Raw genomic sequence first — 24,449 nt, forward strand, 5'->3', positions numbered from 1 at the left:
TCCATAATCTATAGAATTTTGGAAGATGACAATTAATGCATCCACTATTTCCATGGCTACCTCTTTTATTACTCTGGGATGCAGATTATCAGGCCCTGGGGATTTATCGACTTTCAGTACCATTAATTTCTCCAGCACTTCTTTTTTTACGAATACTAATTTCCTTTAATTCCTAATTAATAAATGCAAGCACAGACCAGTTGGGCCGAATGGCCTGTTTCTGTGCTGTGGACTCGATGTAATTCCATATAATCACTGCACCACACTTCACTAAACATCCTTCTCCCCATCCTCACACACTCAGCACTGTCACAAACTTCACTGACCCACAACTCACATCTCACACACACTCAGCTATTCCACCATGACAGCCATATTCTCCAAATACCTTCATTTCTTGCAGGAGAATTAGGCCCATTAGTCTAACGTCTGTTGTGGGGAAGTTACTAGAATCTGTTATTAGGGACAGAGTGACTGTGGGGTTTTTAATTTACTCTTTAGGGTAATCAGAGGTAAGATCAAACAAGGCTTTAAACTTTTCTAACCAATTGGTTTTATTAACATTAAAATACCAGTTTTACAGATAGAGATTGATACAAGCTTAATTAGAAGCACAACTCGAAACTCAGAATGGCCAATTCTTCTGCTTCGGGAGACAGAGAGGTTAATTCTCCATCACCATCCTGTGCTGTGATCTTCTGGTCTGTCTCTGGTCTCTCTCGTGGACTGTCTCCTTCGATCTCACTAAAATGGCTGGTTTTAGACTCTTCTTGCTGCTCAAAACACATTGTTGTTCCTTTTCCCACTCTCTCTCTTTCCCATGGTTTAAAACAAGTTGATACGACATCATCTGATGTTTACAACAGCTTCTCACAGACTTTCAAGGCCTCACAGCTGTCTTATCTTTAACCGTCCAGACAGTCTGCTGAATAAGACTTTTCCAATGTGACCAACCTTCCCAGCATGCTGCCTTGAACAGTCAGTTTAACAGTTCCTTTGTTGAATTAATACTTTTAACCAAACTCAGCTCCTTTAGCAGGTAAGTAATAACTGGGATTGAAAAGTCCAAAATCCTTCCGTGAGTGTGAGCGATCGAACAACTGACTTTAAATCATTCAATGAATCTGAATTGCACTCACCACAGATAAGGTTAAGAATTGTTGTTACAAGAAGTTTAATCACCGTGACATCGACACAAAAGTTCTTTCAAATACAACAAATGAAAGAAAAGTGTTCCAATCATAACAAGCTGTATAATAACAAAAAGTATAGACATGATTTTCACCCAAGGATGCTGTCCCACATTATAGACGACCTCCCACCATTCATGATTCCCAAGGGTCCCCTTTTCAATCTCAGCATTACGTTGTTTCATGTGCACTGTCAGTCTATCAATATTAGGGGTTTTAAACTACAGAAGTAATCGAAGAAAGTGCTTTCCCTTCTTACTTCTCAGTCTCAATCTTCAACAGCCCCTCCCTCCCCCTCCTTTGTGGGATCCTGGGGGCCATTATCACCCACGATCACCTGGGACACTGATTGTAGACCCCAATTGGTGGGGCAATTTTCCTGTTTATACCTCACACACTCAGTCACTTCCTCGTGTCTAATTCAGTTAAACATCCCATAATATTACCATTTCATGTTGGTCGGGAGCACTGGAGGAACCTTACTGTCCAATAAACTAAAAATCATTACCCCATAAACGATAGATTAAAAGTTCCCAGTCTGGTCCAATCTATCAATACATTGACTGAGTTTAGGACAGATGTGTTACCCCCCTGGGCAGTCCCAGAAGCTCTCAGCGATGCCCAGGAGACCCCGGGGGTGGAATTAGTCTCTGATGTTAGTGCAACACAGGCGATAGTGAATGGACAGCCCATTTTACACCCCGCACGATTTTCCTTTCCACTGAAGTCAGTGTAACTCGGGCTGTCGATTCACCATCGCTGTTTTGAGCTACGGCCAAAGAACAATTTCAACCCCAGCCTCAGATTTTCAGATGTAAGGAATCTTACTACACCAGGTTATAGTCCAGCAGTTTTATTTGAAAATCACAAGCTTTCGGAGGCTTTCTCCTTCGTCAGGTGAGATCGTCACACTCACCTGACGGAGGAGAAAGCCTCCGAAAGCTTGTGATTTTCAAATAAAACTGTTGGACTATAACCTGGTGTTGTAAGATTCCTGACATTTGTCCACCCCAGTCCATCACCGGCATCTCCACATCAGATTTTCAGAGCAGCTCTTTAAAGGGAACGTGACCTGTCACTACTATCATTCACTACTGAGATTAATAGTCACACCTGTCACTACTATCACTCACTACTGAGATTAACATTGTCACACCTGACATTTCTATGATTCATTACTGAGATTAATACCACGACAATTATGGAACTAAAGTAGTAAAATTCTACAACTGAAGTGGACAATCAATTGTAACACCACGAATTACAAGCAAACTCACCTAAAGTTACTATTTTTAGTGTTAGTGACAGACCCGCACAAAGAAAAGCACAAAGACCCCACGGATCCTTAAAAACAGCAAAGCTTCTGAGCTCCTGACATCATCCGAGGGCTGACCCGGGAGTGACATCATCCGAGGGCTGACCTGGGAGTGACATCATCCGAGGGCTGACCCGGGAGTGACATCATCCGAGGGCTGACCCGGGAGTGACATCATCCGAGGGCTGACCCGGGAGTGATACAATCACATCCAGCAACCCAGAAATAACTTCTTTCGAGTGGCAGACCCGGGAGTGATGTCAACAGAATCTCAGATTAATTTAACAGTTTTAGGGATTTGTTCCCACAATAAAATGCTGGAAACACGGGTTCAGTGAATGTGGTTTGAAATGTGTGTAAATGTCTCAGTGAGTCAGTGACCCGGTGAAATGACAGAGTCCCGGCCTCGTAGTCTAACTGAACTCGGATCCTGCTGATTGACCAGTTCAATGGGAGGACAGTGAACTCGGAATTGTGATAGGCTCTGAGAGGAGAATCATCATAAAAATCCAAACACCAGGATTTCCTGCTGAGCCGAAGATTAGACTCGTCCCCCTCCCTCTCTACACTCCCACACACAATCCCTATTCCCCAATCCTTCCCATCAGTCTCCACATCCCAGGAATGGGATCCTGAGGAGAAACTCTGGGAGCAGAGGACTTGGGGACAGTCTTTAAACCTCTCTGGGTGAGGTGGTTTGGGCTGTTCCCATTCAGTCCATGTTACTGATCTCAGATCATCAGACAGAACCAAGTTCCAGTTTACTGTCTTTGGATCCAGGCTCATCGGTGACCTTTGCCCTGGAGAGGAGAGAAGAGAAGAGATTGGTCAGACAGGGTTATTCCACTCAGATCAATGATTGACAGCTGCAGGGTGGGAGTGTCAGTATTTCCCAGACAGTGTCAGCCCCATATTACCTCTTAGACTGGATTCATCCCATGTTAAATCAATGGCCTTCAATCAGAATCCCTGTTAAATAGCAGTGTGTGGGTCCCAGTGCTGTACACTCAGTGCAAACACTGCAGTGGAGACACACAGTAGCAGTCAGTTTAATCACACAAGCCCCTGGCACTGTGCTCACGTTCTCCCAGCCCCAATGGAGGGGATTCACCGGCACACAACACATCCCACAGACTCACAGTTCCAGCCCCACAATCTCAGCACCGGCTGTACTGGGAACACACAGCTCACAGGAGGGAGGATTCAGTGGGGAATTGAGGGGAATCTGATCTCCCTTCTGTACATTAAACTGTTGCTCCCTGTCCACTCTGAATTCACCAACACTCCCTCCGGACCCGGGTCTGAGACTCGGACCAATTCCGAGCTGTGAGGAGGGAACAGGAGCAGGAGCAGGAACTCGACCCTCGAATCCCTCGCACTGAAGAAACAGCACCGGGAAATAAAGGGTCAAATCAACAAATGAAGGGTCAAATCAACAAATAAAGGGTCAAATCATCAAATAAAGGGTTAAATAGAAATTAATGATCCCCGTTTAAGATTATAAACACACCTTGGAATATTCCCGCTCTCCCCCTGATCCCAGTCCCCTGCTCGATGACGATCCCTGGGACAGGGGCTGCCCCTGTTGAGCTGATTCTGCCTCCTCCCCAGAGCACAGATGCTGACAGCCCTGTGAGGGACGGTGTCCCTTTAAGAGACACACTGATTGGCTGTGTGTAACTCCGATGTTAGCGAAGGGTTAATCAAATGGGACTGTTATTGATTCCTCTTTATATTAATGTAACTGTGTTCAGTAACTTTTCAATTGGAACTGATCTGACCAGCAGTTTGATTCTCCCTTTGATATGGACAGACCCTGTAACAAGACCTTAGGAGGCGTGTCGGTGCGAGTGGAACGGCATCTTGTAAACTCTTCGTCTTTGCACTTCACAGGGACATGAGAGAGGTGGGAATGGTGGTTCGTTGTCTGTAATGTTGAAGCTGGTTGTATTGAGACATAAACAGCTGTCTGTAAAGGCCCCCCTGGAAGGAGACCCCTGTCGAAAGGAACACGGCCCAGTGTGAGGAACAGCAACACGTGCACTGGAGGGTTAGAATGTCTTTGATGGTTCTGTAACTGACCTCATCCTAAGGATTTGATTGACAGATCAATCAGGATGTGGAAATCATTGACAGGGGACATGAAAGGAACAAGAGGTAATACTAAAACACAACAGGATTGGGAAAAACGATAAACAGTCATAGTGGGAAGAGAGAGCTCAGAATCTGATGGGGCCTGACCAGCCAACCATTTCACTGTTAACGTGTGGATTCTCCGGGTTAAAAACTCCTGAGTGCTGTTGTTGTGTGTGTTTAATTATTGTCAATAATAGTTATCATATGCTTAATAAACCTGTGACTATCCACCCGTATCATAGAATCGTTACAGCACAGGAGGAGGCCAATCGGCCCATCGAGCCTGTGCTGGCTCTTTGTCAGGACAATCCAGTTAGTCCCATTCCCCGGTCTCTCTCTGTAGCCCTGCAAATTTCTTCTCTTCAAATATTGATCAAATTCCTTTTTGAAGGCCACGATTGAATCTGCCTCCACCACCCCCTGGCAGTGTATTCCAGATCCCAACCTCTCGTCGCCATTGGTTCTTTTGCCAATCACCTTAAATCTGTGTCCTCTGGTTCTCGACCCTTCCACCAATGGGAACAGTGTCTCTTTATTTACTTTATCTAAACCCGTCATGATTTGAAACACTTCTATCCAATCTCCTCTTGTCCACGTGACTATTAAGTCACTGACCAGAGCGGAGCGGACCCCGAGGTGAGAGACCCGAGAGCGGGGATAAAAGGAGGGGCGACCCAAGACCCGAGAACAGAGCGGCGGCAGACCTGAGAGGGACCAGAGCCAGGACCATAGCGCCATGGGTGACTCGGCTGTACAGGGGGGGGGGGGCGGGGGGAGAAGGTCAGGAGAGCAACAGTGATAGGGGATTCTACAGTTATGGGAACAGGCAGGCATTTCTGCAGCCACGGACGCGAGTCCAGGATGGTATGTGGCCTCCATGGCACCATGGTCAAGGATGTCACTGAGCGTCTGCAGACCATTCTGGAGGGGGAGGGTGAACTTCCAGAAGTCGTAGTCCATATCAGTATCGACGACACAGGTAGAAAGAGGGATGAGGACCTGCAGACAGATTTTAAGGAGTTAGGAAAGAGATTAAGAAGCAGGACATCAAAGGTAGTAATCTCCGGATTACTCCCAGTGTCATGCGCCAGTGAGTATAGAAATCGGAAAATAGAGCAGATAAATGTGTGGCTGGAGAGATGGTGCAGGAGGGAGGGCTTTAGATACCTGGGGCATTGGGACTCGTGCTGGGGGAGGTGGGACCTGAACAGGCCAGAGGGGTTGCACCTCAATGGAGCTGGGACCAATGTCCTCGCGGGGAGGTACACGAGTGCTGTGGGGGGCGGTGGGTTTAAACTAATTTGGCAGGGGGATGGGCACCAGGATGTAGCATTAGAAAAGAGAAACAAGGGGCACAAAGGATTGGGAGAGACAGACAGCAATAGAGCAAGAAATAGTACAGTATTAGGTGGGATCGGACAAGGAGAGAGTAGAAGAAAGTCTAAGACTGGTTTACAGTGTATGTGTGTAATCACATGAAGTGTGGTAAACAAGGTCAGTGAACTGCAGGCACAAATAGTCACAATTAGAATATGATGTCATGGCGATAACAGAGACCTGGCTCAAAAAGGGCAGGATTGGATATTAAATATTCCTGGTTACAAGGTCATCAGTGGAAGAGAGGGAAGGAAAGAAAGGAATGGGGGGGGGAGGCAGTATTGATTAAGGTGAATAATGCAATGCTGGAGAGAGGATGTCCTGGAGGGGGCAAGGACAGAATCTATTTGGTTAGTTAAGAAACAATAGAGGTGCCATTACACTACTGGGAGTATTCTATAGGCCACCAACTAGTGGGAACAATATAGAGGAGCAAATTTGCAAGGAAATTACAGAGCGGTGCAAAAGCTATAGAGTAGTGATAATGGGGGACTTCAACTATCCCAATATAGTCCAGGATAATAATAATATAAGGGGCAAAGAGGGGGAGGAATTTTTGAAATGTGTTCAGGAGAACTTTCTTGATCAGTACGTATCCAGCTCAATGAGGAAGGAGGCATTGCTGGACTTGGTTCTAGGGAATGAGGCGGGCCAAGTGGAGCAAGTGTCAGTGGGGGAGCATTTAGGGAACAGCAATCATAATATCATAAGGTTTAGAATAGCTATGGAAAAGGGCACGCACCACTCGAAAGTAAAAATACTCAATTGGAGGAGGGCCAATTTCAGTGGGATGAGAACAGATCTGGCCCAGGTAAACTGGAATCAAAGATTGGCAGGCAAAACAGTAATTGAACAGTGGGCAGCTTTGAAGGAGGAGATGGTTCGGGTACAGTCTAGGTACATTCCCACGAGGGAGAAAGGTAGGGCAACTAAAGCCAGAGCTCCCTGGATGACAAAAGAGATAGAGAGTAAGTTGAAATGGAAAAAAGGGGCGTATGGCAGATGTCAAGTGAGAACCAGGCAGAATACAGAAAGTTCAGAGGGCAAGTGAAAAAGGAAATAAGAGGGGCAAAGACAGAGTATGAGAATAGACCGGCCAAAAAAAAATGGAGTCATAAAACTGAACAGACCACCCGGCATTGGACCACGAGGCACCGGACACGACAAAGGCAAACCAAGCCCAGTTGACCTTGCAAAGTCTTCCTCACTAACATCTGGGGACTTGTGCCAAAATTGGGAGAGCTGTCCCACGGACGAGTCAAGCAACAACCTGACAAAGCCATACACTCAGAATAATCCCTTCAGCCAACGTCCCAGACTCTTCCATCACCATCCCTGGGTATGTCCTGTCCCACCGGCAGGACAGACCGACCAGAGGTGGCGGTACAGTGATATACAGCAAGGAGGGAGTGGCCCTGGGAGTCCTCAACATTGACTCTGGACCCCATGAAATCTCATGGCATCAGGTCAAACATGGGCAAGGAAACCTCCTGCTGATTACCACCTACCGCCCTCCCTCAGCTGATGAATCAGTCCTCCTCCATGTTGAGCACCATTTGGAGGAAGCACTGAGAGTAGCAAGGGCACAGAATGTATTCTGGGTGGGGGACTTCAATGTCCATCACCAAGAATGGCTCGGTAGCACCACTACTGACTGAACTGGCCGAGTCCTGAAGGACATAGCTGCTAGACTGGGCCTGCGGCAGGCGGTGAGCGAACCAACATGAGGGAAAAACCTACTTGACCTCGTCCTCACCAATCTACCTGTCCATGACAGTATTGGTGGGAGTGACCACCGCACAGTCCTTGTGGAGATGAAGTCTCGTCTTCACACTGAGGACACCAAGCATCGTGTTATGTGCACTACCACCGTGCTAAATGGGATAGATTCAGAACAGAACTAGCAGCTCAAAACTGGGCATCCACGAGGCGCTGTGGGCCATCAGCAGCAGCAGAATTGTATTCCAGCACAATCTGTAACCTCATGGCCCGGCATATTCCTCACTCTACCATTACCAACAAGCCAGGCGATCAACCCTGTTTCAATGAGGAGTGCAGAAGAGCTTGCCAGGAGCAGTACCGGGCATACCTAAAAATGAGGTGCCAACCTGGTGAAGCTACAACACAGGACTACATGCATGCTAAACAGCGGAAGCAACATGCTATAGACAGAGCTAAGCGATTCCACAACCAATAGATCAGATCAAAGCTCTGCAGTCCTGCCACATCCAGTCGTGAACGGTGATGGAAAATTAAACAACTAATGGGAGGAAGAGGCTCTCTGAACATCCCCATCCTCAATGATGGCAGAGTCCAGCACGTGAGTGCAAAAGACAAGGCTGAAGCGTTTGCAACCATCTTCAGCCAGAAGTGCCGAGTGGATGATCCATCTTGGCCTCCGCCCGATATCCCCACCATCACAAAAGCCAGTCTTCAACCAATTCGATTCATTCCACGTGATATCAAGAAATGGTTGAGTGCACTGGATACAGCAAAGGCTACGGGCCCTGACAACAACCCGGCTGTAATGCTGAAAACTTGTGCTCCAGAACTCGCCGTGCCTCTATCCAAACTGTTCCAGCACAGCTATAACACTGGCATCTACCCGACAATGTGGAAAATTGCCCAGGTATGTCCTGTCCACAAAAAGGAGGACAAATCCAATCCGGCCAATTACCGCCCCATCAGTCTACTCTCAATCATCAGCAAAGTGATGAAAGGTGTCGTCAACAGTGCTATCAAGCGGCACTTACTCACCAATAACCTGCTCACCGATGCTCAGTTTAGGTTCCCCCAAGACCATTCGGCTCCAGGCCTCTTGGTCCAAACATGGACAAAAGAGCTGAATTCCAGAGGTGAGGTGAGAGTGACTGCCCTTGACATCAAGGCAGCATTTGACTGAGTGTGGCACCAAGGAGCCAGAGTAAAATTGAAGTCAATGGGAATCAGGGGGAAAACTCTCCAGTCGCTGGAGTCATACCGAGCACAAAGGAAGATGGTAGTGGTTGTTGGAGGCCAATCATCTCAGCCCCAGGGCATTGCTGCAGGAGTTCCTCAGGGCTGTGTCCAAGGCCCAACCATCTTCAGCTGCTTCATCAATGACCTTCCCTCCATCATAAGGTCAGAAATGGGGATGTTCGCTGGTGATTGCACAGTGTTCAGTTCCATTCGCAACCCCTCAGATAATGAAGCTGTCCGTGCCTGCAAGCAGCAAGACCTGGATAACATCCAGGCTTGGGCTCATAAGTGGCAAGTAACATTCGCGCCAGACAAGTGCCAGGCAATTACCGTCTCCAAAAAGAGAGAGTCTAACCACATCCCCTTGACATTCAACGGCATTACCATCACCGAATCCCCCACCATCAACATCCTGGGGGTCACCATTCACTAGAAACTTAACTGGACCAGCCACATAAATACTATGGCTACAAGAGCAGGTCAGAGGCTGGGTATAATGTGGAGAGTGACTCACCTCCTGACTCCTCAAAGTCTTTCCACCATCTACAAGGCACAAGTCAGGAGTGTGATGGAATACTCTCCACTTACCTGGATGAGTGCAGCTCCAAAAACACTCAAAAAGCTCGACACCATCCAGGACAAAGCAGCCCGCTTGATTGGCACCCCTTCAACCACCCTAAACATTCACACCCTTCACCACCGGCGCACTGTGGCTGCAGTGTGTACCATCCACAGGATGCACTGCAGCAACTCGCCAAGGCTTCTTCGACAGCACCTCCCAAACCTGCGACCTCTACCACCTAGAAGGACAAGAGCAGCAGGCACATGGGAACAACACCACCTGCACGTTCCCCTCCAAGTCACACACCATCCCGACTTGGAAATATATCACCGTTCCTTCATCGTCACTGGGTCAAAATCCTGGAACTCCCTACCTAACAGCACTGTTGGAGAACCTTCACCACACGGACTGCAGCGGTTCAAGAAGGTGGCTCATCACCACCTTCTCAAGGGCAATTAGGGATGGGCAATAAATGTTGGCCTTGCCAGCGACGCCCACATCCCATGAACGAAGAGAAAAAATGAGGGCATGGCCAAGGTACTGAATGAGTACATTTCATCGATCTTTACCAAGGAAGAAGATGCTGCCAGAGTCTCAGTAAAGGAAGATAAAGTTGAGACACTGGATGGGCTAAAAATTGATAAAGAAGAGGTACTTGAAAAGCTCGCTGACTTAAAGTAGATAAGTCACCCACTCTGAATGGGATGCATCCTTGGATGCTGAGGGAAGTAAGGGTGGAAATTGTGGAGGTACTGGCCATAATCTTCCAAACAACCATAGATACAGGGGTGGTGCCAGAGGTCTGGAGAATTGCAAATGTTACACCCTTGTTCAAAAAAGGGTGTAAGGATAAACCCAGCAACTATAGGCCAGCCAGTTTAATCTCAATGATGCGGAAACTTTTAGAAACTATAATCCAGGACAGAATTAACAATCAGTTGGATGAGTGTGGATTGATTAGGGAAAGCCAGCACGGATCTGTTAAAGGCAAATCATGTTTAACTAACCTGATAGAGATTTTTGACGAGGTAACAGAGAGGGTAGATGAGGGCAATGCAGTGGATGTGGTGTATATGGACTTTCAAAAGGCATTTGATAAAGTGCCACATGGTAGGCTTATCATCAAGATTGCGGCCCGTGGAATAAAAGGGGCAGTGGCAACATGGATACAGAATTGGCTAAGTGACAGGAAACAAACAGCAGTGGTGAACGGTTGTTTTTCGGACTGGAGGGAGGTGTACAGTGGTGTTCCCCAGGGGTCGGTGCTGGGACCACTGCTTTTGTTGATATATATTAATGACTTGGGTGTACAGGGCACAATTTCAAAATTTGCAGTTGACACAAAACTTGAAGGGTAGTGAACAGTGAGGAGGATAGTGATAGACTTCAAGAGGATATAGACAGGCTGGTGGCATGGGCGGACATGTGGCAGATGAAATTTAATGCAGAAAAATGTAAAGTGATACATTTCAGTACGAAGAACGAGAGGCAATATAAACTAGATGGCACAACTCATAAAGGGTACAGGAACGAGAGATCTGGTGGTATATGTGCACAATTCGTTGAAATTTGCAGAGCAGGTTGAGAACACGGTTAATAAAGCATACGGGATCCTTGGCTTTATAAATGGAGGCATAGAGTACAAAAGTATGGAAGTCATGATGAACCTTTATTAAACACTGGTTCGGCCACAACTGGAGTATTGTGTCCAGCTCTGGCCCTGCACTTCAGGAAAGACGTGAAGACCTTAGCGAGGGTGCAGAAGAGATTTACTCGAATGATTCCAGGGATGAGGGACTTCAGTTACGTGGATAGACTGGAAAAGCTGTGGTTGTTCTCCTTGGAACAGAGAAGAGTTGTGAGGAGATTTGATCGAGGTTTTCAAAATCATGAAGGGTCGAGACGGAGTAGATATGGAGAAACTGGTCCCATTGGGGGAAGGGTCAAGAACCAGAGGACAGAGATTTAAGGTGATTGGCCAAAGAACCAAAGGTGACATGAGGAAAAACATTTTCACACAAGTGGTCAGGATTTGGAATGCACTGCCCGAGGGGGTGGTGGAGGCAGATTCAACCATGGCCTTCAAAAGGGAACTGGATAAGTACTTGAAAGCAAAAAATTTGCAGGGTTACGGGGAAAGGGCGGGGGAGTGGGACTTGCTGGATTGCTCTTGCATATAGCAGGCACTGACTCGATGCGTCGAATGGCCTCCTTCCGTGCTGGAACCTTTCGAGGATTCTATGAGAACCGACTGGTAATTTTGTCCCGGATTATCGTTTCTAAAAGATTCCCCACCATCGACGTTAAACTGACTGGCCTGGAGTTTCCGGATGTTTCCTTAAACCCTTGTTCAAAAATTTGCAGTTGAATTTGCAATTCTCCAGTCCTCTGGCACCACCCCCTGATCTAATGAGGATTGGAAGATTCGGGCCAGTACCTCCGCAATTTCCACCCTTATTTACCTCAGCAACCTAGGATGCATCCCATCCGGACCGTGTGACTTATCTACTTTAAGTATAGCCAACCTTTCGAGTACCTCCTCTTTATCAAATTTCACCCCATCCATTATCTCAACCTCCCCTTTTATTGTGACTTTGGCAGCATCTTCTTCCTTGGTAAAGACAGATGCAAAGTATTCATTTAGTACCTCGGCCATGCCCTCTGCCTCCATGCGGAGGTCTCCTTTTACGTCCTTAATTGGCCCCACCCCTCCCCTTACCCCCCGTTTACTGTTTATATGCCTACAGAAGACTTTTGGATTCCCTTTTCTCTTAGCTGCCAGTCTATTCTCATACTCTCTCTTTGCCCCTCTTATTTCCTTTTTCACTTCCCCTCTGTATTTTCTATTTTCAGACTGGTTCTCACTTGTATTATCAACCTGACATCTGTCACACACCTGCTTTTTCTGCGTCATCTTACTCTCCATCTCTTTCGTCATTCAGGGAGCTCTGGCTTTAGTTGCCCTGCCATTCCCCCTCATGGGAATGTACCCAGACTGTACCCAAACTATCTCCTCTTTAAAGGCCGCCCATTGATCAATTACAGTTTTGCCTGCAAATCTTTGATTCCAATTTACCCGGGCCAGATCCGTTGTCAACCCACTGTAATACTGTCGACCCTATTATATTGAGCAGGAACTGATCAGTAAGAACATCGTTCGTCTAACCCGCCCCTCCCTGACCCATGGGGGGTGAAGCTCTGGCCCATTACAGTGAGGAATGTTTAAAGCAGGTGTCACTGGGGACTGAGGATTAATCTCAGGCTCCTGATCCACACACACGGGGACCTGATATTAAAGTTCGGGGATATTCCCAACTGTCTGAACACAACTAACCCGACCTGCTCTCAGTCCCTTATATTGGAGAAAAGCTGCACGTTCTTACCAATGATTCCCAGTATGTCTGAGTGATACTTTTCCGATCCATTCAGCCTCTTCTGGATAAGTTGAGATATATTGGACAGGTTCAGGGTGAGCGCTGGAACATCTGGGTCTGTGACTCTCTGAGTCTCAGTCACTCTGGAATGAAAGAGGAGAGAATGTTTTTATCAGTGGGGACATTTCAGATCAGAAACCCAAAGGGGAACGAGTGATCAGTGCAACAACCTGCACCCCTTCTAACGCTCGTACTGAGACCCCGCAGCAACCCATCCTGAAAATGGCAGAATCCCGGGATTTGCAGTCTCCCTGCATTCACACTGATCTCCACACGTGCAGTGGGATCCTGGTTTGCTGCCACTTCAGCTCAATTTGTGATTTTCAAAGCCGTCTGTGTTCAGTCCAGTTTTTCTGGACTGGAGCCCTCATCTTTCCATTATTAATAATTATTATTATCCCGAGGGTCTCCAGTCTGTGCTCCCCCCTCTCTGCAGGATCACACTCTCCACAATCATTTGAAGTGAGGAGAGGAGAAGGAACAGCCTCCCAGGGACCTGGGATCAGTGGGATTCCCTCACAGAGGGTCCAATCACAGTGACATTACTGGGAAATCTCAGCACTGACTCATTTCTCTGTTAGTGGATAGAATGAGCCAATCACAACACATTTTACTGTCACTCTGACACTGGGACCTGCCCCTCTCCTCATTTCTCCATGGGCTGGTTGATGGAACAAGCCAATCACACAGCACTTACTGACCCAATGGAATAAAGCTGTCACTGACACACATGGAGCCTTTCGGAAGCCTCGGTTAGATACAGGTCACTGCAGGTTTCTCTCTCTCTCACTTCCTGTCTTACAGGTTCCTGAGAAGCTCGACACACCGATGGAACAGCACAGGTCACTCCCATTTCCGACAGGCTGCCTGAGCCAATAACCCCTCAAACCACAGTTAAACATCACTCAATATTCCCACCATTTGAAAGCACCTTATCTGGGAAGGTTTCCAAGCGGTGATTCTACTTTCACTCTTCTCCCAGATACAGGGGAAGGTTCCCTATCAGCAGCAGGTACTGTATGACTGAGAGGAACTTACCTGGAAAGGAGCTGCTTCGAGTTCTGTGAATAAAGAGAGGAGATCAAATCAGTCAACGAACAAATCAACACCCAATGGAACCAAAGAGTGAATTTGGGATTGAGAGTAAAGAGTTCAGTGTATAACAGTAGGTGGGGCCAGTCACAGGAATGGGCAATAATCCCACATTTCACTGCACTCCATCCTGGGGCAGCGCCAACACTCCCAGGGCAGGGCTGAGGGGGCAGCGCCAACACTCCCAGGGCAGGGCTGAGGGGGCAGCGCCAACACTCCCAGGGCAGGGCTGAGGGGGCAGCGCCAACACTCCCAGGGCAGGGCTGAGGGGGCAGCGCCAACACTCCCAGGGCAGGGCTGAGGGGGCAGCGCCAACACTCCCAGGGCAGGGCTGAGGGGGCAGCGCCAACACTCCCAGGGCAGGGCTGAGGGGGCAGCGCCAACACTCCCAGGGCAGGGCTGAGGGGGCAGCGCCAACACTCCCAGGGCAGGGCTGAGGGGGCAGCGCCAACACTCCCAGGGCAGGGCTGAGGGGGCAGCGCCAATGCTGGACCCACCAACAATCTTCAAACAATTCAGCCCTCTCACCAGCCTCACAGAAACGCCCCATTCCCCAGACATGGCCCTGTTTATATTGAAGATGTACCTGAATAAAGGAGAGAGGGTCCCTCTGTACCAGACTCTGGGTTTCTCTATCCATTAATTGAATCTGTTCCATCCCATTTAATGCTTCAGAACAGCTTCTAATCTGTGAGAGAGCTCGGAGCCCCTCCTCATCGATCAGTTTCAGTGCGTATTCTTCATCTTCTTCCAGCTCTCTCCTCCATTCAGAGAAGCTCTTCGATAGCTTTCCTTTCAACTCATTGATTCGTGTCTGAAACCCAAACCAACTCTCATTACAAACGGCCCTTCCACACAGCTCTTACCCTGAGCACACGGCACTTTCCAGGGATGGGACAGTTTGTTTCGATCACTACTCAATCACCCGTTAAAGATAGACAAGCAGTGGGGGGAGGGTCTACTGGGAGAGAAAACAGAGTTTAACGAGTGTTGCCTTGAGCCTTGAGTTTAATAGAAAGAGCACTGTATTTAGACTGTGTATGGCACTGCCACCTGGTCCATCCACACCTGGAGTGATGGGTCCAGTTTTGGTGCCCACACCTGGTGAAGGAGATTGAGACTCTGGAGAGGACGGTGGCCAGAATGACACGTAGTCTGATGGATTTAAGTTCTGAGGATCGGCTCCAAGAGGGAGGGTGATTTACAGAAAGGCAGGCCGAGAGGGACATGATTGAGGTTTTTAAAATGATCGAGGGATTATTGGACTCACTCGTTGGGTGAGGTACTTGAGATGGATCGGGATGGTGGGACTAGAGGGCCTGTGTATAAAATCCATAGGCACAGAGTTAGGTTAGACCCCAGAGTCCTCGATCTCTGGAACAGACTCCCTCAACATGTCGGGGGTATGGAGTCACTCCCACTCTTTAAAAGGGAGCTGGGGAGGAATTTCCCAGAGTTTGTCCTGAATTGTCTGCAGGTGTTTTTTCTCTCTTCTGTTTGCCTTTCCCAGGTGAGTACATGGCTCGGGGTGGATCAGTGGTGTGTGTGATTGAACCCTGTCTGCATGGGGCAGGCTCGCTGGGGCTAATGGTCTTTTCTTCCTCTTCCTTTCTATGTTCATCTGACACAGGCTTCAGGGCAAGTCTCCAACTCCCAGCCTCTGACTGTGTCTGTTTCAGGAAATCCAGTGCCCAAGTGATGTAATAATATTCCCTGGGGGGGTGCAGGGAGAGTTAAGCAGCTCCCCCTCACATCAAACACACGGGGAACTCAGTGTAATCAGTGACTCGGCCCCAACACAACCAGCCTGGTTTGGAAGGCCTGTTTCTGATGTGCTCATTGACTCAGCGGGGAGAGAAACCCTTTCTAAATCCAGTCCCACTTTACCCACCTTTATTTCAGCTTCTGATCTCTCCAAGTCTCGCTGTTTGCTGGAACCCTTCTGCTGGACTCGAAGCTTCTCGATTTCTCTCTCCAATTCTTCCTGTAAAGGCGATTAGGAAGTCTTTAAAATAACAGGGCTTTGGTGAGACTACACCTGGAGTACCGTGTACAGTTTTGGTCTCCTTACCTAAGGAAGGATATACTTGCCTTCGAGGCAGTTTCACGAAGATTCACTGGATTGATTCCTGGGATGAGAGGGTTGTCCTATGAGGAGAGATTGAGTACAATGGGCCAATACTCTCTGGAGTTTAGAAGATTGATCGGTGATCTCATTGAAACATGTAAGATTCTGAGAGGGCTTGACAGGGTAGATGCTGAGAGGTTGTTTCCCCTGACCGGACAGTCTAGAATTTGGTGGCATAGTCTCAGGATAAGAGGTCGGCCAATTAGGACTGAGATGAGGAGAACTTTCTTCACTCAGAGGGTTGGAATTCTCTACCCCAGAGGGCTGTGGATGCTCAGTCGTTGAGTATGTTCGAGACTGAGATCTATAGATTTTTAGACTCTAACTGAATGAAGGGGTATGGGGATCTGGCGGGAAAGTGGAGTTGAGGTCGAAGATCAGCCATGATCTTTTGTATGGCGGAGCAGGCTCGAGGGGCCGTATGCTCCTATTCCTTATGTTCTTATAACAACAACCTGCATTTATATCACGCTTTTAACGTAGTAAAACCTCCCAAGGCTCTTCACAGGAGAGTCATCACACAAAAATTGACACCGAGCCAAAGAAGGAGACTTTAGCACAGGTGACAAAATGCTTGGTTAAAGAGGTAGGTTTTAAGGAGAGTCTTAGAGGAGGAGAGGGAGAGGTGGAGAGACGGAGAGGTTTGGGGAGGGAAATCCAGAGCTTAAGGCCGAGACTGCTGAAGGCACGGCCGCCAATAGTGGGGCAAAGGAATTTGGGCATGCACAATAGGCCAGAGTTGGAGGAACGCAGAGTTCTCGGAGGGTTGTAGGACTGGAGTAGGTTTCAGAGATAGGAAGGGGTGAGGTCATGGAGGGATTTGAATTTTATAATTGAGGCATTGCCGGACTGGGAGCCAATACAGGTCAGCGAGCACATGGGTGATGGGTGAACGGGACTTGGTACAAGTTGGGATATGGGCAGCAGAGTTTTGGATGAGCTCATATTTAAGAAGGGAGGTCGGCCAGGAAAGCATTGGAATAGTCAAGTCTGGAGATAACAAAAGCATGGATGAGGGTTTCAGTGGCTGATGGGCTGAGGCAGGGGTGGACACAGTCGATATTCCGGAGGTGGAAGTAGGTGGTCTTAGTGATGGAGAGGATATGGGGTCGGAAGCTCAGCTCAGGGTCAAATAGGACGCTGAGATTGCGATAAGTCTGGTTTAGCCTGAGACAGTGGAAAGGGAGAGGGATGGAATAGGTGGCTAGGGAACGGAGTTTGTGGCCGGGGGCAGGGAGTGTCTCAGACAATGGCTTCAGTCTTCCCAATTAATTGGAGGAAATTTCGACTCATCCAGGACTTGATGTCGGACCATCAGTGTGAGAAATCAGAGGCAGTGGATGGGTCGAGTGAGGTAGTGCTGAGGTAGAGCTGGGTGTCATCAGTCTAAGTGTGGAACATAAGAACATAAGAAATTGGAGCAGGAGTAGGCCAATCGGCCCCTCGAGCCTGCTCCGCCATTCAATAAGATCATGGCTGATCTGATCCCAACCACAAATCTAAAGAACACAAGAAGTCGGAGCAGGACCCGGCCACATAGCCCCTGGGCCCTCTCCGCCACCTACAGGGCATTGACCGATCCGAACTCAGCTTCATGTCCAATTTCCTGCCCGCTCCCCATAACCCCTAATTCCCTTTACTTCTAGGAAACTGTCTATTTCTGTTTTAAATTTATCTAATGATGTAGCTTCCACAGCTTCCTGGGGCAGCAAATTCCACAGACCTACCACCCTCGGAGTGAAGAAGTTTCTCCTCATCTCAGTTTTGAAAGAGCAGCCCCTTATTCTAAGATTATGCCCCCTAGTTCTAGTTTCACCCATCTTTGGGAACATCCTTACTGCATCCACCCGATCAAGACCCTTCACAATCTTATATGTTTCAATAAGATCGCCTCTCATTCTTCTGAACTCCAATGAGTAGAGTCCCAATCTACTCAACCTCTCCTCATATGTCCGCCCCCTCATCCCCGGGATTAACCGAGTGAACCTTCTTTGTACTGCCTCGAGAGCAAGTATGTCTTTTCTTAAGTATGGAGACCAAAACCTCACAATGTGTTTTCAGATGATGCCGCCGTGGGGCAGCATGCAGATGAGAAATAGGAGGAGGCCAAGGATAGATCCATGGGGGACTCCAGAGGTATCGGGGGGGTGGGGAGAGAAGCCATTGTCGGAGATTCTTTGGCTACGACTGGATAGATCGGAATGGAACCGGGCGAGGGCAGTCCCACTCAGCTGGACAAAAGGACAGGCGTTGGAGGACGATGGTGTGGTCAACCATGTCAAAGGCTGCAGACAGGTGGAGAAGGATGAGGAGGGATAGTTCACCACGGCCACAGTCACAAAGGATCTCATTTGTGACTTTTTAGTCGGGCCGTTTAAGTACAGTGGCAGAGGTGGAATCCTGATTGGAGAGGTTCAAATGTAGAGTTGCGGGAAAGATTGCCACAGATTTGGGAGGTGACAACACGTACAAGGACTTGAGAGGAAAGGGAGATTGGAGATGAGGTGGTAGTCTGCAAGGACAGAGGGGTCTAGGGTGAGTTTTTTGAGGAGGGAGGTGATGACAGCAGATTTGAAAGGGAGTGGGACAGTACCTGAAGAGAGGGAACTATTTACAATATCAGCTAGCATTGGGGTCAGGAAGGACATAAGAACATAAGAAATAGGAGCAAGAGTAGGCCATACGGCCCCTCGAGCCTTCTCCGCCATTCAATAACATCATGGCTGATCTTCGGCCTCAACTCCACTTGCCCGCCCTATCCCCACATCCCTTGATTCCCTTCGTGTCCAAAAATCTAACCATCTCAGTCTTGAATATACTCAATGACTGAGCATCCATAGCTCTCTGGGATAGAGAATTCCAAAGATTCACAACACTCAGTGAAGAAATGTTTCCTCATCTCGGTCCGAAATGGCCGACTAGGACTCCGAGTTCTAGACTCTCCAGCCAGGGGAAACAGTCTCTCAGCATCTACCCTGTCAAGCCCTCTAAGAACGTGATATGTTTCAATGCGATCATCTTTCATTCGACTCAATACCAGAGAGAATACAGGCCCATTCTACTCAATCTCTCCTCAGAGGACAACCCTCTCATCCCAGGAACCAATCTAGTGAATCTTCTTTGCACCCCCTCAAAGGCAAGTATATCCTTCCTTAGATAAGGAGATTGAAACTGGACACAGCACTCCAGGTGTGGTCTCACCAGAGCCTTATATCATTGCAGCAAGACCTCCTTACTCTGATACTCCAACCCCCTTGCAATAAAGGCTAACACACCATTTGGGGAAGTTGGGTGGTCAGTAATTTACCGGGAATAGGGTCGAGAGAGCAGGAGGTGGGTCTCATGAACAAGGTGAGCATGGAGAGGGCATGAGGAGAGATAGGAGATAAATGAGAGCGCGATGTGAGTTCAGGGCTCGGGCGGGGGGAACCTTGGGGGAAGTTTGGTTTGGTGGGCTAGGGGAAGGGACAGAAGAGGCGGAGGCAGCTGAACGGATCACATAGAATGGACAGCACAGGAACAGGCCATTCGGCCCAACAGGTGTACGCCAGTGTTTATGCTCCACACGAGCCTCCTCCCATTTTACTTCATCTAACACCATCAACTTATCCTTCTATTCCTTTCTCCCTCATGTGTTTATCAGCCTCCCTGTAAATGGTATCTATGATATTCGCCTCAACTACTCCTTGTGGTAACACGTTCCACATTCTAACTACTCTCTGGTAAAGAAGTTTCTCCTTAATTCCCTCTTGGATTTATTAGTGACAGTCTTATATTTATGGCCCCTTGTTGACCAAAGGACCAAGGATGGTCTCTCGAGAGGTGGATCAGGAATTCTAATATTTTAATCAGGTTGCCAGCCTCAGATTTTAGCTGCCATCTGGATTTAATGGCTGTGGGACGGGATTTCCAGGACTCGGGAAACCTGGCAGCTGAAGGGAAGCGGGAGCTGCCGGATCCAGCAGGTAAGTGCTTTTCCAGCACTGCTTGTGGGCCAGGAGGAGCAGGAGCGAGCTCTCCCCCGGACCTTCAAGCAAACCTGCCGCCATCTCTCCCCCACCCCCACGATCGGGCTACACACTTCGCTATCTGCCTCCCTCCCAACAATTGGCCAAACCCCTGCCGATCTCACAGCCCCTGGTGGTCTCTGTCCCCCCGCCATTTCATCCCCCGTAATCTCACACTCCCGGGTGTGATCTCACAATCCCCCGCTGAGTAAACCAATTCCATTGAGGTACTCCCTCCCCTCAAATAACGGACTCAGTGTCTGGGCCCCGAGCAGAAATATTCCCTTCTGTGGCTCTCAGTAAAGAGGCGCTCCCTGCCCTGTATAAACTGAGTAACCACACACACCGGCTTCTTTTCACACTGACTCACCATGTGCTGCCAGACTGGGCCTGTGGCAGGTGGTGAGCAGGCCAACATGAGGGAAAAACCTACTTGACCTCGTTCTCACCAATCTACCTGTCGCAGGTGCATCTGTCCATGACAGTATTGGTAGGAGTGACCACCGCACAGTCCTCGTGGAGACGAAGTCCCGTCTTCGCACTGAGGACACCATCCAACATGTTGTGTGGCACGATCACCGTGCTAAATGGGATAGATTCAGAACAGATCGAGCAGCTCAAAACTGGGCATCCATGAGGCGCTGTGGGCCATCAGCAGCAGCAGAATTGTATTCCAGCACAATCTGTAACCTCATGGCCCGGCAAATTCCTCACTCTACCATTACCAACAAGCCAGGGGATCAACCCTGGTTCATTGAGGAGTGTAGAAGAGCATGTCAGGAGCACCACCAGGCGTACCTAAAAATGAGATGCCGACCTGGTGAAGCTACAACTCAGGACTACATGCATGCTAAACAGCAGAAGCAACATGCTATAGACAGAGCTAAGCAATTCCACAACCAATGGATCAGATCAAAGCTCTGCAGTCCGACCACATCCAGTCTGAATGGTGGTGGAAAATTAAACAACTAATGGGAGGGGGAGGCTCTGTAAACATCCCCATCCTCAATGATAGCAGAGTCCAGCATGTGAGTGCAAAAGAAGAGGCTGAGGCGTTGCAAACATCTTCAGCCACAAGTGCCGAGTGGATGATCCATCTCGGCCTCCTCCCGATATCCCCATCATCACAAAAGCCAGTCTTCAGCCATTTGATTCACTCCACGTGATATCAAGAAACGGCTGAGTGCACTGGATACAACAAAGGCTTTGGGCCCCGACAACATCCCGGCTGTAGTGCGAAAGACGTGCGCTCCAGAACTAGCCGCGCCTCTAGCCAAACTGTTCCAGTACAGCTACAACACTGGCATCTACCCGACAATGTGGAAAATTGCCCAGGTATGTCCTGTCCACAAAAAGGAGGACAAATCCAATCCGGCCAATTACCGCCCCATCAGTCTACTCTCTATCATCACCAAAGTGATGGAAGGTGTCGTCGACAGTGCTATCAAGCGGCACTTACTCACCAATAACCTGCTCACCAATGCTCAGTTTGGGTTCTGCCGGGACCACTCAGCTCCAGACCTCGTTACAGCCTTGGTCCAAACATGGACAAAAGAGCTGAATTCCAGAGGTGAGGTGAGAGTGACTGCCCTTGACATCAAGGCAGCATTTCATCGAGTGTGGCACCAAGAGCCCGAGTAAAATTGAAGTCAATGGGAATCAGGAGGAAAACTCTCCAGTGGCTGGAGTCATACCTTGCACAAAGGAAGATGGTAGTGGTTGTTGGAGGCCAATCATCTCAGCCCCAGGACATTGCTGCAGGAGTTCCTCAGGGCAGTGTCCTAGGCCCACCATCTTAGCTGCTTCATCAATGACCTTCCCTCCATTATAAGGTCAGAAATGGGGATGTTTGCTGATGATTGCACAGTGTTCAGTTCCATTCGCAACCCCTCAAATAATGAAACAGTCCGTGCCTGCATGCAGCAAGACCTGCACAACATCCAGGCTTGGGCTGATAACTCGAAAGTAACATTCGCACCAGATAAGTGCCAGGCAATGACCACCTCCACTTTACATTCAATGGCATTACCATCATCAAATCCCCCACCATCAACATCCTGGGGGTCATCATTGAACAGAAATTTAACTGGACCAGCCATATAAATACTGTGGCTACAAGAGCAGGTCAGAGGCTGGGTATTCTGCAGCGATTGACTCACCTCCTGACTCCCAAAGCCTTTCCATCATCGACAAGACACAAGTCAGGGGTGTGATGAAATACTCTCCACTTGCCTGGATGAGTGCAGCTCCAACAACACTCAAAAAGCTCGACACCATCCAGGACAATGCAGCCCGCTTGATTGGCACCCCATACACCCTTCACCACCGGCGCACCATGGCTGCAGTGTGTACCATCCACAGAATGCACTGCAGCAACTCGCCAAGGCTTCTTCGACACCTCCCAAACCCCCAATCTCTATCACCTGGAAGGACAAGAGCAGCAGGCACATGGAACACCACCACCTGCACGTTCCCCTCCAAGTCTCACACCATCCTGACTTGGAAATATATCGCCGTTCCTTCATCATCGTTGGATCTAAATCCTGGAACTCCCTACCTGACAGCACTGTGTGAGAACCTTCACCACACGGACTGCAACGGTTCAAGAAGGCGGCTCACCACCACCTTCCCAAGGGCAATTAGGGATGGGCAATAAATGCCGGCCTCGCCAGTGACGCCCACATCCCATGAACAAATAAAAAACAAATTTTCACACGGACTCAGCTCCTCCATTTCCAGGAATCAGTCAGGGAGACAGACTCAGTCACACCAGCATTTCTCAAACACCAATTCCCTCTTGTTGTGAGAAACAGTTTCTCCCCCCAGCCCCTGAGTCTTCCCCCCGTGGGTGTCCCTCACTCCCCCCACCGGTGATGTCCTCTCCCTGCTGGTCAGATGGCAGAATACCCCAGCGTTACACAGGGCTAAAACATGCTCTGCTCTGCAGCCCTATGCCATGGAGTGCCAGTTCTCACAGGTGCCCACACAGTGAATTACTGAGCTCTACAGTGCCCTCACCAGGAGGGGCTGAGTGTGGGTGAGGGGCAGTCTCCCTGGGGCCACTCTCACACCCTCACAGAGCCCACCCTGTTCTCTCAGACAGACTGTAAGAGAAAGGAGAGGGAGCAAATCTGACTGACAAACAGCTGTAAACCCAGATCCGGGCAGCAAGAAAACACTGGACTAAATCAGCACTGTCTGTAATCAGTTCTAATTAATGTTGGTCATTAACAGGAAAATTCTCCCTCACTGTATTTAATATCGGGATTTGTGTCACTCACCTTAATTGCAGCTTGTGCTGATCCAGGCTCAGCAGTGTGTGGGATTTATGTTTCCCTATTATTACACAAGAAACACACACACACTCTGCATCATCTTCACAGTAGTATTCAAGGATCTTCTTATGGTCAACGCACTGCCTGTCTTTAAGGTCAGCTACAGGCTCGATGAGGGTGTGTCCACTGAAGGCCTTGTTCAGCAGATGTGGTTTTAAATGATGGGAGCAGAGAGATATTTCACATTTCAGACACGTCTTCACAGCTGGGGATGGATTCTCGACACAGTAATCGCAGACGACACGGCTGAATCAGCAGCAGGCTGTGACCGCTTGTATTTTTCCACAATATTACACAGCGTGACGTTTCTCTCCAGACTGGGCCTGGGGTTGAATTTCCGGTGACACTGAGGACACTCAAACCCTTCTGGGCCTGGTGTCTGGGCCCAAAGTCCCTCAATACATTTCAAACAGAAACTGTGCTGACAGGACAACACCACCGGGTCCTGGTACAACCTGGAGACACACAGCACAGGTTAATTCATCCTCGAAAGCTCCGGGCTCCATTCCTCCAGCTCCTGAAGCAGCTTTCACACAGAACAAGAGAGAGCGAGGAACCAGAGCAGGAAGTGAAATTCTTATAAACACTCGGTGCCGGGAGTGACGGGGCAGCAAACTGGGCCCAGTGAACACAAACCGAAAATAATCAGCTCAGAACAGACCCAGAATGGGACAAGAAACAAATTAAACCGGAGATAAAGAGGAAAAAATCCCCTTTCCAAACCCTGCAGAGAGGAAGGTGGAAAATAAACCCGGGAACCGCCTCTCTGCCTGACGCGCCTGCGCGGGGCTCCCCCCCCCCCCCGGGGGCACTGGGCCCGGGCCGGGCCGGAGCAGAGCGAGGGAGGGACGGGCAATGTGGAGCCTGGAGAGGCGGCTCCACCCCCCGGGGGAACCTGGGGCTCTTCCAGCACCA

At 48.8% G+C, this 24,449-nt stretch overlaps 1 protein-coding gene across 1 annotated transcript; it reads right to left on the reverse strand.

Moving 5' to 3' along the window:
* Positions 1 to 2,150: 2,150 nt before the first annotated feature.
* On the reverse strand, positions 2,151 to 23,989 carry LOC137320144 (E3 ubiquitin-protein ligase TRIM39-like; the record flags this gene model as incomplete). The annotated part of the gene is made up of 7 exons (XM_067981894.1): positions 2,151 to 3,305; positions 12,922 to 13,055; positions 14,011 to 14,033; positions 14,651 to 14,878; positions 15,956 to 16,048; positions 23,481 to 23,507; positions 23,761 to 23,989. Coding segments are annotated over 7 exons (1,258 nt in total), but the record flags the coding sequence as incomplete, so codon positions are not given.
* Positions 23,990 to 24,449: the final 460 nt, after the last annotated feature.

Source organism: Heptranchias perlo, unplaced genomic scaffold, assembly GCF_035084215.1.
Source record: "Heptranchias perlo isolate sHepPer1 unplaced genomic scaffold, sHepPer1.hap1 HAP1_SCAFFOLD_985, whole genome shotgun sequence".
Taxonomy (NCBI): Eukaryota; Metazoa; Chordata; class Chondrichthyes; order Hexanchiformes; family Hexanchidae; genus Heptranchias; species Heptranchias perlo.